This window comes from Nothoprocta perdicaria, unplaced genomic scaffold (assembly GCF_003342845.1).
Source record: "Nothoprocta perdicaria isolate Ctin4 unplaced genomic scaffold, notPer1 scaffold_86, whole genome shotgun sequence".
NCBI lineage: Eukaryota > Metazoa > Chordata > Aves > Tinamiformes > Tinamidae > Nothoprocta > Nothoprocta perdicaria.
The window spans coordinates 943,938-960,996 of record NW_020456154.1 but is presented as its reverse complement, the minus strand read 5'-3'; the positions used below and the strand labels follow the sequence as shown (position 1 = coordinate 960,996).

At 41.7% G+C, this 17,059-nt stretch overlaps 1 protein-coding gene across 1 annotated transcript in view; it reads right to left on the bottom strand.

Annotated features, from left to right (window-relative positions):
- RFX4 (regulatory factor X4) overlaps positions 1-17,059 on the bottom strand; it is an 87,908-nt gene that overhangs the window by 52,219 nt on the left and 18,630 nt on the right. The window contains exons 3-4 of the mRNA XM_026052256.1: positions 11,437-11,497; positions 5,771-5,894 (exon numbers count right to left, since the gene is read on the bottom strand). Coding sequence (XP_025908041.1) covers positions 5,771-5,894; positions 11,437-11,497 — 185 coding nt within the window. The remainder of the gene's footprint in view (positions 1-5,770; positions 5,895-11,436; positions 11,498-17,059) is intronic.

Below are 17,059 nucleotides of genomic sequence, written 5' to 3'. Positions count from 1 at the left end.
GGGCTCCTCCAAGCAACTTGATTTGGAAGACCGAAAAGGATGGAAAAGTCCTAATAGTATTAACCAGCCTTAAGTCAGAAACCTTAGCTTGCCCAAAAGGAAGACGGAAAAGCAAGAATTGCTCAGACAGCACTGCTGACACTGCTGACAAGCTGCTGTGCAATAAGAGAAACCACATGCTCAGCTTTAAACAGATTTTTCCCCAGTTATATTTTTCCTTCCTGTATTGACTAGGAAAAGTCTAATAAAGGAGCATTCCATATGGAATAATGGTTCATAGTAAAGCATGTGCTATTGTAGTCCATCAGAAGAGAGCACTAAGAATAAATCTGGCTGTGCTGCAGTGTTACTTTTGAGGCTACTCAGAAGCACATTTAGAGTAGAGAAGAAATACATCTCCAGGAGAAGCATCTTCTCATGCAGAGCAAGCAACTTCCAGATATGTGCATTTCAAAAGAAAAGAAAAAGACAAAATAAACAGCAGCCACACTGCAGTGATACTATTTGTTTTTCCTTTGAAAAGTCCTATCTACATAGCACGATAACATGACCCTGTAAATCCTAGCTATGCCAATCCTGCTTGGAGGAGCAGTCCTGCTGGCAAAAGTTCCGGGCTTAGAGACACTGCACAGGCAGCAAAAAGGGCTCTGGCTGGTACAGCTTGTACAGTCCCAGAGCAAAGCAAACCAGATTGAAAATTAAAAAAAAAAAAAACAAAAAAAAACAAAACAAACAAACAAACAAAAAAAAACCCAAAATCCCACACCCACTTACACAGCTTGCTGCTCGTATAACTCTGCCTCAGTCCACTTTTTACATGGTAAAACTTCGATCAAAAATATAAAATATCTTCCTAACCTATATTACTGTGCATATTTTATTTCATTTATTTAGATATACTTACCGGTATCTAGTTTTCATTTATGGCACAGCCACACAGAGAACAGTAAAGAGGCTCTAGAAAGTGTGTGCGGACGCATTCCTGTTAACTCATTTATGCCACCACAGCGATGTAAAGGGCCCCAAAGAGAGCAAGACCAGCCTGGCCGTTTTCTCACACTATTAGCTCCAAAGCATCAGCATCATGTCAGGAAAGCACCCACAGAGGAAAAAAAAAAAAAAGAGGAAAACAATAGAGGGAAGTATTTAACCTCCAGGGGACACAAGGGAGTTGTAGGAAGAACGTTTTAAGAGGGTGTAAAAGAGAGAAATGACTCCAGGAGAAACTAGGTATTCTGCATAAGACATCTGCACAGTGCTGGAGGTGGCTTCGCACGACACAGTCAAGCTGAAGCAGAAAACTGGGGACACGAGGGATGAGGGAAACAGGTGCAGAGCAGAAAGATTACATCTTTGAGAGCCAGATTAAGAGAATGAGGTTCATACAAAGTCACAAAAGAAACAAAGAACAAAAGTCAGTGTTGGCTGAGGAAAGGGAAGTGAAAGAGATGCTCAAAGGCCCAGCATCCAGCTGAATAGCTGGGTAACTTTGCACAGCTAGTACAGAACCTGCCAGCTTTCCAAAAGCAACCCATACACAACAGTCACYAAGGGGGCTGAAAATATATAATTACTTTGTTTTTAAGCAAATAATTTGCTTCAGTGAAGGCCCCATTTCAAAATGATTTAGCTTTTGCAGTTAAACTCAGTGAGGATAGCGGGTGAGAGTCCTCAACCACAGCAGTTCACAGCTTAATATGGTAATTAAATAAGAAACTGTTGTTAGTTTGTGCTCACCCGCTGCTCAGAAAAAGCACAGCGCCTCTTTTGTCCCCCCCATCTTCTCTGAGCAGTGGCAGACCTGCCGGTTGGGAAGAGCTCAAACTGCTAGGTCTGCATCTGGAGCGCCCCAGARCAGAGCCCGAGGCTCTGCCACACAGGACCGGGTGCAAGGGCCACTGTCCTTTTTTAGGTGACCCCCGCAACAGGTCCCGCCTGAAGGCTAATTCACATTCTAAATGTGTTTGCTGCCAGAAAGCTTTTCTCCTTCCCTCCCATATGCAGCATTTTACACTGTTAACAACTCCATGAGAAGCTTTTCCACCCACCCTCTCTCCACTCTTCTGCCTGCTCTCCGGCTGCACGCAACAGTTCTGTTCTCCTTCATTCCTGGGGGAAATCACAGCCCTGTTGAATGTACTGTATGTTTTACTACTGTCTTCAGTGACATGGGGACTTCAGTGCTTCCATCCCGCCTTGCTGATGTTCAGCTGCAACCTGCAGACTCATCCAGAGCGTCCCTGAGCACTTAGTTAGGGCACATGGGTGAAAATATGCCTGTGCTCCAGACAAGAGGAAGTTCTGCAGGGGCCAAGACATGTCGCTGTTAACAGACTCACAAATCCTAGTATGGCCCAAAGCACGGCTGTTGAAGCAGCTAGTTTAACAAAATCTAGTTCAGGCATTTATTTGGTTCAGTAAAGCACTAAAAAGCTGTCTAACAAGTACTAAAGTTACAGCTCCCTTTGTCATATAAGAATATATCCCACATTAACAACCATATTAGATTTTTCTCTTATTTTGGATGTACTTCAAGTGCCTTCAGAGTAGAGGTTGCTTTTCTAAAGCTGTCTATTTATACAGCAATTCTGATCTTTTATCTTCTTGTTATTTTTTCTTGCTATTTTAGTTTGATTTCCTTGGGGAACAAAGTCTATGAGAAATTACTGTCTTTCTGTTAATCTCTCCACCCCACCATTCCCTAGAGTAAGTTTTATTTCACTAATCCAATTCTACCAAATGCCTGTGGTCCAGTCAATGTCCTCCAAGTTTAATGGAAAACATTGGCTGCGTGGTGGGGAGGGCGCCTTGATGTTGCTGCTGGGGACTAGCCGGGAAGGAGGGCTCGGCCTGTAGCTGCTCTGGCTGGCACTGCCTGGCCGGACGACCGCAAGTGCCAGGCAGCTAGTCAACAACCCGGGTATCGCTCTGCAGCAGCCACCTATGTACTGCTGCTTGCCCAGCTGCCAGGGAGTGCGAGGGAGGAAAAGATGTAAAAGGGAGTGAAAAGGAGAGGGGAGGGAGAGAGRAATGAGAGAATCTGCAAGGATGGTGCAAGGGAGGTGTGGTGGACATGGGGGCAAGCTGAAAGAAGCAAGATCTTGGAGCAGCGACTCACAGCTGGGAAGAGCAGAAGCACCGCGGGAAAAGGAGACGTTATGGAAGAGCTGAGTGCCTGCAGGTATTATAGATGATCTGGGTAAGGCTGTGGATTTGAGAAACACACACACAACAAAATTAGCTCCATTAGTTCTGGTGCACATGGAACAACTTGTGTGCTCTCATATTCCTCTCTGCCTCTGCTGTGGATCGATTTGACTTACAGGTTTAACAAGTACACAGGGGCTGCAGCTTGTACACAAAGCCTCGGCGTGGGGAAAGCACTKGCAGCCAAGTTTCATATATCTCAAGTGTTTTCTGCACATGGAGCTTTAAAAGTGAAATGAACCCTGTTCTATTAATTGACATGTGGCTGAGTAAGTAGCAACTTGTTAGGATGTTCCTTCCGACAGATTGTTTTAATGTGCTGACCTCCAGCTCCCTCTTTAAATACCAGTCTGTTTAAATGTTTAACATTGCCCATAGAGTTAAAGTTCAAAGATGAATCATAAATTCTATGTGGTCTATTCAAAGGCGAACTGTCTGCAATTTCACAGAACAACTAAGCCCTTTCTCCAAAGGAGATGACAGCTGCAGGGCTCTTGAGGAGTCCCAGTGAGGACAAACACGCCTGGGGTCCCCGTTCCTGCAGCTAAGTGCAGAAGCCCTCACACAGCACCTATCTCCCCGCGTGGCATTTCCGCAACACACGGGGCCAACGCAGCCTCCAACGCATCCTGACAGCTCTGCCTGCGAAAACTTCCTCCACGTGCCTGCTCCTAAAGAGAAACCGCCTCCAAGCTATTCATTGCACAAAGGGGTCGCCTACCTGTYGAATCTTACGTCATTTGCAGCACACTTCCTTAGCAAGAGCACTCGACAATTGCCGGGCCTGCGCTGGTGTCCGCAGGGCAGGAGGCTGCTTTGCTCCCACGCTTAGGGCGGTGCTGTCTGCGGTTCCTGGGCACAGCTATGCAGCAGACCCTCCTTCCACACCCAAAAGCAATGACCGCGTTAGGCCTGTATTTTGGGACAACATTAGGAGGCTTCTGTGTGGGCTCCTCTCCTTGCAGAGGGAAAACAACCCATATCACTGCTCCAGAAYAACCTTGTGCAAACCAAGTGCAACCAGGACCTGCGATGCAAATGGGAATATTACAATTTGTGCAGAGAAGACTTGCACTGCTAGGTAAAAGTGCTCCCACCGACACAGGCAGAAAGGAAKAAGAGGAATCAATATACAGCAGGGCAAGGCTGGTGCATGCTGAAAACTGGTGCCATTTGCAGAATGTTTATTCCTTGGGGATGATTTGTGGACATTTTTAGTAGGGGCAAAAGCAGCACCATGTAAATGTGACATATGTGCCAAATGTGTGAGCTTGCATGAAAGCTGTTTCCTGTTCTCGCTGTTCCTAAATTACACGTTGGGACTATACATACCAGTTGGTAGCAATAATGCATCAAAAGAACAATTTCTATCATCTCACTTATGTGGTATACTTAAACAGAAAATCAAACACAGAAGCAGCTGAGCTATACAGGATTGAAAGACGTGACAAACATACCAGTGTTGCAACATGATCCTGCCTTGCTAAACTGCCTAAATAATGAAGTGGTACAGAAAATGCCACCTCAATATATAAATTCTTTCCCTTCACCTACTTTTTACATAGACATTCTACTCTAGAACCAATTTTCCTTCTTTGAATACTCAGCACTTCTATAGAATTAATGTTTCAAACACAGGAAGAGAAGAGCCTRGAGGTAAATCGGCTTCAGCTTCACGTATATAAGTATCTAAAAAAGTGTAAAAGTGTCATATCTTTTTTTTYCCCATACCCTGTTTTTAATCCTGCAATGTTTTCTAGAGAACAAAAGAAAACAACAATTTTAATAAAAATTAAAGATATAAAAATATCATACTGGTTTTCACCAAGAAGAAATCATTACCTAGCCAAAAAAATCCCCAAATAACCCAATGTTACATCCTGGGCACTCAATGTTTAGTACTAATGAATAAAATTCTAGAGTAAAAGCTTTATAGCTCACATTTGGACTATGCACAGCTGCCCGAAAAGCACATCTCTGCTCTGAGCTTGGAGCAAGCCAGGCTGGCTCTTGCTAAACCTGGCCTAGAAAGCAGAAGCAGAATGAATCACAGTGCCAAGGGACTCCTCAAACGCAGGTAGCTGCTTGCGCATGTGGCTCCACTCTGTGGATTTGCCATCATAGGCTGAGATCCTTCATTTAGACATTTTCTTATGCTTAGAAATGGTATATACAGGTCCTGGATTAAATAGTTGAAATTTACAGTTCTGTTTTTATGAAAATAACTGATGAAGCACTACAAGTCGCAAAGCAGATGTGATTACCCTGGCTTGTATTTGGCTTCTACACTGCCAATATTGCATGCTCTGCTCCTGCCAGCCAAGCTAGGGGCAACACTGAAGTTACCAAAAAAATTTAATGTATTTTGTGGTGCTGATAAGAAGTGGTTCCAACCCTCTAAATACTTGAAATCTTACCATTTCTCTTGAAGCTTGAGTACATAAAACACTGCAATCACATAACACTGTCTTGAGGAGGAAACGATGGTTTAACTCTTTTCAATGACTTGAACTCACCTGAACCAGATTGGATCTCAAGGCATCCTACTGCAGTTTAGACTCACCTTCCCAAAGCTGGCAGCATTAACAGGTTGAGTGTCGTTCTTCTCACAGAAGTCCAAGTAATGCATGTACAGAGCGCTTCGAGGAATGCAAACACCTTCTGCAATCTCATAGTTCTCCTCCAGCCTTAAAAAGCAAATACCAAACAGAGAAAACTGCAAGTATGTTGGATGTCCTGTATTATGAACAATGTGCGAAGATGCATCTTTAAGGTCTAGCTTTCCAGCTTCTGCTTTTTTACTAAGTTTTCTCCCCTTTTTCTTAAGTGCTCCCTTTAGTTCATTTCCATAATGGGTACTCACATCATTTAGTTCCTGCTTCTTAGCAAATACATAGTCTGTGAGTTCTCAGAAAGAAGGGGAGAAGAGCACACCAGAGCCTTGGTCTTAAACAATATCCAAAGTGCTATTTTCAGAGTTAAAAAAAACAAAACCCAACCACCTAAACCATAGCTTATACCCAAAAGCACACTGGAGCAGACAAATAGATGTATAGCTAAGGAACAACAAGAAAACCTCCCCGAGAGGCAGCCTCCTTTCATTCTTTAGAGAACAGGTCACCATTGGTTCAAGACACACTTTGCACTCCTATCCATCTATAACATTTCTTACCTGGAGGATGCAGCTCTGGCTAGAAGWAGTTAATTGCAAATAAAAAAGATTTTAAACAAAATCATCGTTGTATAAAGCCAAGAAAACCAGAGTTCACAATGTGCTGAAATAACACAGTCTCCTGTACCTTATAGAAAATATAATTACTCATTTATACCCGCAAACACAAAAACATATAATTACAAAATCCTAAGTTACACATCAAATATAGTAACAAGTATATTCTTTATCTTTAAACCTTCAAACTGAGCCCATTACAAATCTGCTGATTAGAAGAAGTATTCCTTTAAAATTACAGTCTTATAGTTGCTGATCCAGAGAAGTTCAAGAGGTATTTATGCACACRCTTAACTATAAAACCATCCGTTACCTTGCCATCCCTGGTATTGCTTGTGTGCATGTGGCTATCCATGCACTTGTGCTCCTTGCTGCCTGGGAGCAGAAAGTGGGAGCAACTTCTCAAATACTGCCAAAACTCAAATATTTTCAGAAAACTCCAATTTTCAAGTGGGAGACCCCCTATCATTTGACAGCTGCCGAAGTTCAAACCTTACCAAACATCTAGTTTCTCTCTTTGTTGCCTTTTGTAGGACCTACCTTGCTRCCATTTCAGTTACCATGATCATTTGTGACTGCAAACTATTTTAATCAGATATCCGGCCAGATGAATGGGCTCGGTTTGTATGGGCAACATCTATTCTTCCTCGGTTTCTACAGGAATATCATCCCGACATCTTTCCTCAAATTCATAGCGCTTTAACAAAACCTCCTTTCACAACCTGGAGAGTTCGTTTGTATACGATAGCTGCTAATTGGAATGTCAGCTTCCGCGACCAGGACAGGACAGAAAGAAAAGCAGTTAATTATTTCTGTTCATATCTGATGAATTTTTCTCTTTTTCTCTTCTCTTTCATGGAGAGTCATTAGTCTGACACTGCACAATGCTCCATTATACCTGAACTTTTTTTTAATGATCAAAAAAACCATCTTGCTCCACTTCTTTTATTTTCCTGTCTTTTATTTAAGAACTTTATCATATTTTGAATTCAGCTTCATTCTACAGTATTGTAGAAAGATAATGAACTCAATCTTCTACCTAAAAAATCATTATTAGAAATAATATATATATAAAACATTCTAAAATTCCTAATAAAGTCATGTGAAATCCAGTAGTTCACAATGAGACCTTTTGCTCTGCTACAGTATAGCAATAAAATCCGTAATGCTTTTGCAGAAAGGCAAATTTATATGTCTCATTACTGTTTTCTTCTTTATATTTACACACTTCTAGGTTAAATGAGATTATTCCATAGCAGAGTAGTGCCTGCAGTGTTAACTGTTACAAATTTATTTCTAAATACTATGGGAACAGAACGGTGCAACATTAATACTGCTAATTACATGAAGAATTCTAGAGCAGATTAATTTTGATATATAGAAGAACTTCTGTGAAATTAGTAATCTGGGAGAAGCAATTCCCTAGCAATGATTTACCTTCCTCTTTTTAGTCTTTTTATGGATATCAGAGGAAATTAAATTGTTTTGTGTCGTTGACTTGACCTTCACAACACTGTTACTGGTTGGCCCACCTACACTGTAAGCCCCTGAAGTGCCTGGAGTCAGGTCTGTGCTTGGAGCAAGTCACTGCTTAGGGAGGCAGGTAGGCACACGCAGGTGCCAGTGTGCAATCAAGTACAATTGCACAGGTAAAATACATTCAATCCTTTCACCTATGAAATAATTGTGACTATTCTGGAGCAAAGTGCCGAGCAAGCACTGCAGTTTTGCAGACAATGAACATGGGAGCACGGAGAAGGASAGGACCCCAGGCATCTGTAGATTAATGCCCTAATGGTTAAAGCAAATTGGTTTCCCCAGTCCCAGAGATGGACTCTGACAGTAATGCTACAATTACCAGGTCTTTTGCTTCCTTCAGTGTCATCAACAACAAAGCAAAACGAAGAAAAACATCGTTCCTGTTTCCAGGAAAAGGATATTTAGCCAAGCTAAGAAGCATCCAGAAATGCCTCRGGGTCTTTAGCTACTTACATTTTCTCATTTCTAGTGCAGAGCTTTTTTCAGCTCTAGAGAGATGAGGACTCCCAGGAAGCACTAAGGATAGTCCCCCTGAAGGATAGATGCTTTCCCCTGTTCTTGTCATGATGCCAAACAAGAAGTAATCATGGAAATAGGACCAATGTGACACAAAAAAAAGAAAAGAAAAAGAAAAAAAAAAAGAAAAAAAAACCTCTTGTGTCTTACTTCTCTTTCCCTGCTACTTTCATCCTCTTCTTTTTCCTTGCTGATCCTTTGCTTCTGTCCCCTAACACTCCCTTGCCTTCATAAGCTCTAAATGGCATCTCACAGTAAATATTGTTTTATCCCTAAAATCTAGTCAATCATCTACCCGTCATTTCCCTGTCTCTTGAATCTGGCCCAGAGCTTCCCTTGGAGGGAAGGACACGCACTCCTGAGGGCATATTTCATGTGGCATTTACCCCATGCCACGTGCTCTGGGTATCCCTAGACTAGATGATCTCTAAAGGTGCCTTCCAACCTTAACCATTCTKCSATTCTGGGATATGTAGTACCATTTAGTCCATGATCTGCTGTGGCTGTGCAAAACAGCGCTCGAGGACATCTCTGCCAGAACTGCAATCCAGGGAGGGAAGCACGAGTTGTCGGGCAGTGCAGCGAGCTCGGGCTGCTGACCGCAGTGCGGGCTGCTCGGTGCCGCTGCACGACAAATAACGCGCTGCTAGCGTGCCTTGCTTGCCCTAGCAGAGGAAACCCAACATCTTCACACCAAGCGAGCTTAGAACATTTGGGGACAACAACCACACCTGAGCTTCTAGTTTTATTTATTTATTTATTTATTTATTTATTTATTTATTTATTTATGTCAAACGCAGCAGCACAGTTTCTCCAGGCAATATTAATTTAAAGCTGCAGTACCAAAGCAGAAAATCATATAGAAACCCCCAGAAAGTTCTACCAAGCTGGAACGCTTCTAGCTATAGACATATTAATAAACCAATCATATAATTCAGTTTGATATCAAGTAAAGACATGAAGCTTTAAACATTCATTCTTTTCTCTTTCCTCATGCATTTTGGAGTAGAAAATTGAAGGCGSGAACTGCAGACACCCCAACCGACAACAGGTTGGATGTTTGACCTACCCAAACGTGCAAGAAACAGAACGCAACTGAGAGGTAGTGAGATGGTACACGAGCAAGAGGGCAAAGGAGATGATTTTGAAATAAAAACGAGCAACATTTTTATTTCAAAATTCCAGCATCCTMCTGCAAACACTGCTGGAAGAGCTGTGTCACGCACACTGCATTCCAGCAGGGCTAAATATCCCARGAGTTTAGGGATTTACTAACCTTCATAACTGCAGAAGCTCAGAAACAGTTGGCAGAAGACTGTTTACAGTATCTGCATGTTTGCTGTTGGGAACARTAATGCTGGCACGTTCTAATTAATCCTGACTTCTTGGCTATATCATTATTTGATCCGTTGGAAAGAGTCTTAACTGACTCTACTGAAAAACAAACATTATTCTGAATTTGAGCCTGGCAAGCCCTGCCTACTATTTTATTTTAGATAGATTCTCCTTTACATTCATCCTGTCTGAACCGTATTAAAGTTGTTCAGGTGGATAATGRAAAGTGTAAAAATACATTCATGACACTTCAATAGTATTTCAATGAATTTCTCTATAGACACTCTCCTCCATTTGAATTTCTTGAACTTCTGCAAAACAGCACTTTTGTGGTGCTAACAGATAATAAGGCAGCAATGATTCAGAAATAAGTGGCTTAATTTAAATTTGTCTGTCTCAGTATTTGCACTGGAAGCATCTGCGAGTTTAGCAAGGCAGAACACCAAGTATTTTCAGCACCTTATTTTAATCAACCCACACTGTTTTTAAATCTAAAATTTAACTAACTAACCTTCAAGAGAAAAACAGAATAATCTGAATCTTTTCATGCATATTTCATGGGAAGAAATAGAGGAAAATTCACTGAACAGCTTATTCTTTGCTTTATATTGTTGGATCTCCCATGAGGCTGACACGAGCAGAAAAAAAAATTCTGTTAACAAAACACTATTTGCTSATACATATATATATTCAATCCAGAAAACTATAAGGTATTCTTATAGGTGAAGTAAAAGACTTTCTTTAAAAAACAAAACAGTCTCTTCTGAGGCCTGATGAACTTCTCTGTAACAGAACTCTAATCAGCCAGGCACAGGCAACCTCCTGAAAGGTGCTCAACACCTGTCAGGAAAAAGAAAGCTAAGCCAGAAATAAAAATATAAAGTAAATAGAAGAAAAAAAGAGAGACAACCAAAACCTAGGAGGTGGCTTATGGAAAGAGATGTCAGACGTGTGTAGCATCACAGAACTTGCAGCCAAAAGCACTGCAGGGAAGGCCCGTGGGTGAGGAGCACTTGCTCACTTCCCGTGGCACAGGAGATTATTTGCCTTACGCATTTTCCTCTCCCTACTTTGTCCCTCGCTCTGTCTCTCTCACTCTCTTCTTAAATCCACTTCTTTTTCCTTCACTACATTTCCAAGAAGATTTTGACAAATAAATCAGACTCTAAAGTCACTGCTTTTATCTTCTTCTACCCTAAATTACAGGACTCTCATTTCTGTAAAACAGTCCATAAAGGTGGGCTCCGACACACATTTTTAGTCTTGAAATGAGTTCTCAGTATTTATTTATAACAATGATGAAAAACCATAAACCACCAAGTGAAAAGGGGACAGACAAATCTGCCAAGGAGATCTTCCTAACTGTGTCAGAGCTTTCTGAAATTCAAAGAAATCCTGAAAGAGCAAGGCAGTATTTGAGCACTCTTATAAAGGATGTTAATGAGCCAACTAAACATGGATAGTAAAAATATCTTTAACACTATTTATGATGTCCAAAACCTCTATCCACTCCAGTTGGGAAAAAAAAAAAAAAAAAAAAGAGTAAGAAAAAGCAAGAGCAAAAAGAAGGAATACAGGTTTTTAGGACTGTTTTTTAAAAGGCATCTTACCATTGCAGAGTGGCTGGAGTTGAGTGTGGTTTTGATGCTCTATTATTTTCTTTTTCCTCATCTGTTAAGAAAAAAAAATCTGTGTAATTTAAATGGGAATTGCTCAAGCATTTGTGTACTGATAAGTAATTTTCTGTCCAAATACACTCTCAGGTTTCAATGTTTCCCCTAAATAATGGCCAAATTATGGAAACAAGTAACATGATGCCCCCTAAGCTAATGTTCATAACTGTTTCTTGCAACAAAGCTGGTAAATATCACTTATCAGAACATAAAACAACTATAACCGGCTTTAAGGGAACAGCTGCTTTATCCAAGTTTTCTCTTAACTGAGGCATTTAATCTCATGGGTTCATTTRCTGCTGTCATCCTAGAGGACACTATACAGGTTATGCTGAAAATGAAAAATTAAAAACACTCTCTAGTACATGTTACTTTTTTTCAGATAAGTTTTCCAATTGCATTCTTGATAACCACTTCCCAAGGCAGCGATTTGATCTTTGATCTGCTCTACTTCCTAAAAAGATTAATTAAAAATCAATTAAAAAAAAAGATGAAAACAAAAACTGTTTTGAGATACTGGATTTTCCCTAATTCACATTTTGAAAAATCAAAAAGAATGTATAATTCCTTTTAAACTGATTTGCAAAGCATTAAAAAAAGAAAAAATTCTAAGCATGATCCAGGAGCCTGAAGCACAACCTGCCTCTCCGGAAGGGTATTCTCTGGGAATCCCTGCCATCCTGAACATAGTTTTAGTGTTTTCACAACTTCGTGGATGATGCAGGGGCTGAACGCAGAGGCCTGTGGTAGCCCAGCAAACAGCAGGGCCATGGTGTCCACACACCATGTTGCAAAGCTGCATTTCTTGATGTGGGCAACTTGCAGAAGCTGCTTAGGAGAGTCCCCAGGATGAGTCTGAATATCAGACCCCTCTAGGAACTCTTTTGTGCAGTCCCAAGAATGGATACAGCCAAAAAACAAAACACAAACATCCTCCCCACCCCTTAAAAGGCAACAGAAAAACAAAACAAAACAAAAACACCACAAGAACACTTTGCAAAATGCAGCCTTTTATCCCTGTGCCACAGTATTTCCTCCACTTCACGTGGGGCAACTGGTGCTGGCCAAGCACCCCTCAGTCTGCCAGGCCAGGCCCTTGCCATGGGGTGCACCCCGGCTCCAAGCACAGTTATGGCAGACACCTCAGCTGCCTCCCTCGCCATCCGCATTACAAAAGCGCTGCTGGTGACCGCACTGCACACTCCTTCCCAGCCTTTCAGGCAGCCCTGCCTTTTACTGCGCCCACAGATCCAACATAGACATTTCCAATCACTTTTAAAGCACGTGGTTTTGTTTTGTTTTTTCATTCTTGATTTGTTGCTCCTAAACAGACAGTGCCAGAGGCAACAAACCTCCAGCACCTGTGGCCTGGCTGCTGAGGTGGCGTGGCCACTAAGGGTGGCTGCACGAACTGCCAAGGTGGCCTGGCCAGCCACCAGTGTAAGGTGCAGGAGAATGGGGGTAACTTGCGAAGGCTTCACCTCAGGAAAGCGTCTAGGGAGCCTCCTCCATCCCTCCTGGCTTCAGTAATCAAAGCAGCGCTGGACGTGCTGGCCTGGCGAGCGGGCCTGGCGCCTGTGGCGACAGGAGGCTGCCCATGGCTCTCCACGGCCCTGGTGTGGGGCACCAGCCGGCTCRTTCGCAGCCCGCCGGATTGCCCAGAGCCTTGGGCACTATGGGGAGGCAGGGGACCCCACCGTGAGGTATGCAATGGTGGCCCAGGGCCACGTGAGTGACCCCCAGGCTCCACAGACCTCTGCTTGTGACTAAGTTCACGACAGGGCGCTCTTCATCTCCCTGCAAGCTTGTGGAGGGCTGCAGACTGAAAAGGTTGAAAGCCATCGGTCTTAAACTAGATATCCCAAACCTTAAACAGTCCCTCTCAAAGCATCTGATTACCCATCAGATTTAGATGGTTTTCATCTACACTAACAGGACTTAAATCTCTCTATCCAACTTTGACTCTAACAGACATCGAATCAATATTCAAGCCTCTACAATTCAAGCAATTTTCAAGCAATATTCAAGCCTCTACAACATCCATCTGACGGCCTCCCTGTTGAGCAGGTAATGTTTTGTGCAGGTAACGTTCCTGTGACTCAGGACTGAACCCAAATCTAATTGTACAGCAAGAAAGAAACAAGGAATACTCTTTGGCCTGACATTTTATCAGTCCCCCCTCAAAACAACACTGTGGATTACAATGACCCAATACTTCTTAAAATTGGATACTTGAAAAATCCCCTCTTGTCAAGAAAGAGAATAAAGATGTGAAAAAAAAAAAGTCTTGTTCCAGGCACTGTCAAAGAAGAGAGCTCACAATGCTTGACTGGCCAAGGACCCAAAGCCACGAGGAAGGTCACGCTGCTGGTGCTCGCTGCAGGTGCTCACAGGTGCGGCTGCTGCACTGCACTGCACTGCACTGAGAAACCTGTTTGTGAGGAGCAGGTCTAGTAACTCACTGCACAGGCAGTGACACACGCAGCAGTCCTCTTACTGGCTTCCCAAGTGAAGGTATCTCACGCTAGCTCATCTGGTAGAAAAACTGATACTCATCCCAAGCTGAAATCATGCCACAGGTTATATAGGTAAACCTCTCAGCATGGAAAACACCTCTCCATCTTAACATTAGCATTGCTCTCCTCCAAGAGATATCAGAACCTTTTTCTTCCCAACCTGCATGGATGTTTTTGCTAACATCCTTTTCCTGGCAAAACTCTGTTTCAAAGCTGCCAGAGTAAAGCTGAACTTGGATGTTGCATGTGCATTTGTGGCCCACCTTCAACTTTCAGTAATACCCTTTAATTTCTTCTGCCTTGAGATTTAGTTCAGCCTCCAGGGATTTCTTGCTTCTCAGTGCAGGATGTGGAGACAAATGARCAGGAGCTGCGCTCAGCATCTCCGAGCAGCTTGCCTTAAGCACAGCAAGCTGAACACCACAATAGTGAAGACCCAGCGTTGGACACTTTTTTTCAATTGTTGAAGCTGAGCACTGTCATATACTAAGTGCAGTGGAAATATGTGAACAGCCCTATACTTGGCAGTCCTGCGTGTGTATGTATAGTCAGACCTATTAGAGACTCCATCTAGGCAAAATCCTGTGTTTAGTTCAGGCAGATCCACAGCTGTCTGAGGATGTGGATGTGGATGCAGCTTCTCACTCTCTTGTTCCTACAGGCCAGGTTCTGGCTGTTTTCAAAARGGATCTGGCTTTTGCTAAAATGATTTAAGTGTTAAGAAGAAGCTATCGTGCCTCTTAATTCCATGTAGCTACAAATAGGATCCAGGCTCCTTAGCATATATCCCATATGAAAAAGACTAGGATTTTTCTGAAGGCTGCAAGAAATATGGGAGCATAATTCAAATTCAGTAGGTGCGACTGGAAAGGATGTTTTTTCCAAGGAAAATTTCAACAAAAATCAAGCTGTGTTAGGAAGGAGTTCAAATTCTGAAATTCAGCAATTAATCAAATTAATAATAATAATAAAACAAAACAAAAAAGATTTAATGATGATTAAGACAATCCCTTTTAATTGAATTCACTYTAAGGAAAAAGCACAATTTCCCTTCCCCAAAAAATTTTATAGGAAAATTTTCAATTTCCAACAGCTTGAGCACTGACCCTGAACAATGCTTGTAAAGCACAAGGAGGAGTCTGAATCTTTTCATTTGCATCCCATGAACTGTTTATACATTTACATTTCTAAACATAGACAAATTGTACAAGCAGCCCTTCCACTTTGTCAGATAATGTCACTCACGGAAAGCTGAAGTTGAAAACTGAAGGTCAGTCGAACTTTTCAACTGAAGTTGAAAACTGAAACTTTTGTAATGCTTGAACTGTCTTCTTCCATACCCCTATTTCAATTTTGCAGAATCTGCTTGAAGACACAGAACTAAGAAACTATTTTCTYTTTTATCTACTAGATATGGGGTTATGCCATTCCCCTCTTCCTGTGGGTCTTTTGATTAACATGTAGAATGAAGAAGTAGCAGAAGAAATGCTTAGGAAACTGGAAATTAAATAAAAACTAAACCGCAAAGTTTATATTAGAGTGTAGCTCCTCTGTTTCATAGAGAAGTCACACTAGGCTTCAAAAAATTAAGAAAAGTTCCAAGAAACGGCAATCAGAGAAAATCTACCACTGTAARTCATTGTTTCCTCTGCACTGTAATGTTCAATAGGCCTGAAGGCCTGGCTGAAGACAGAAGATTGCAAAAAACTATCTCCTCTGAGATATAATTCTATAGCATAGACCAACTATAGAAAAAGAGACCAACAAAACTATAAATTTTGCTCTCAAACCCTAAGAACTATAAAAAATCTAAGAAAAAAAAAATATTACAAAAGCAAGCATGACATTCAAAAAGGATATTAGTATTTTCACAGTGGAAAATCCCATAGTTTTCAATTAATTCAAGGTTAAAAAAAAAATCTTTCCCTGATGGGGTCCAGACAACAAGTACCTAATGTATTTAGGCATAAGAAGACAAGAAGTCAAAAGAAAGATGGATTATGCCTTATTTTGGCTTCAAAAGAAAACTAAAACTCTGCTTATGATTGTAATTTGACCACTGGGCTGAGGAATTCAAACATTTTGCTGCCCAGTAAATGCACGGCACAGACTGGACAAAGACCAGTGTGATGGTYTGGAAACTCCTTGGTCAGTGTGTGGGAACTGTTAAAGAAATTTTAGAAAACTCAAGAGCTTTCTCTTTTTCAAGAGAAAAAGCCCACATAGCACAATGCTTCCTCAGGTGAAACTTCTCCTTCTTGGAAAACGTTTGTCTTCTTTCCTATTCCCTCCTCCAGCACCCAATAAAAATAATGGATTTTTCAGGTGGATTAGTGCACTCTCAAAAATRCTGATACCAATGAAAAGGAAACAACTGGAGGACCTGCCTATACCTCTGTATCTGTGGTTTGAGTTTTCATGCTGCACTGTGACAACTCGTTCTGCAAACTGTGGGATAAATTCACTTACATATTTGTCTTTTACAGTTCTAAATTTGTTGCCTTTCAGTATCATCAATCACCCTGTAATTCCAGTACTATGAAACAGAGTGAGCTGTCTTTTCCCAGTGCGATTCCCTGAAATACCCGCTCTTGGTCATCCTTGCCAACCGACACAGTGTTCCCCTGCATGTGGAAGGTTTTTCCCTGCTTCCAACTTAGCTATAGGCTCCTACATCACACAGCCACTAGTTCTGCTACAAGCTGCTTTGGGTACCAGGTCTGGAAACAAACACRGGAGGAGACTCATATACTGACATTAAGCCTTTAGTAGTAGTAGGGGCTGGTAGTGCTGAGTAGCTGCCTTGTCGTGGCTGTCTTGAACTGCGAGTCTAAGGAAAAGTTCACTAAAGTCACTAGGATTGAATCCTAAATTCTGCCTCTGTTAAGAGTTGGAAGTCACTTCTCCACTGTCACTGTGGACAATTTCCCTCACTTTCTCATCAGAGTAAAATGAATTTTATAAACTCTCACAGGCTCTGAAAAGCAGATTTTTTTTTGTTTGCCTTTTGCTTTTGTAATTTCACTACCTTTTTTTTAGAGAAG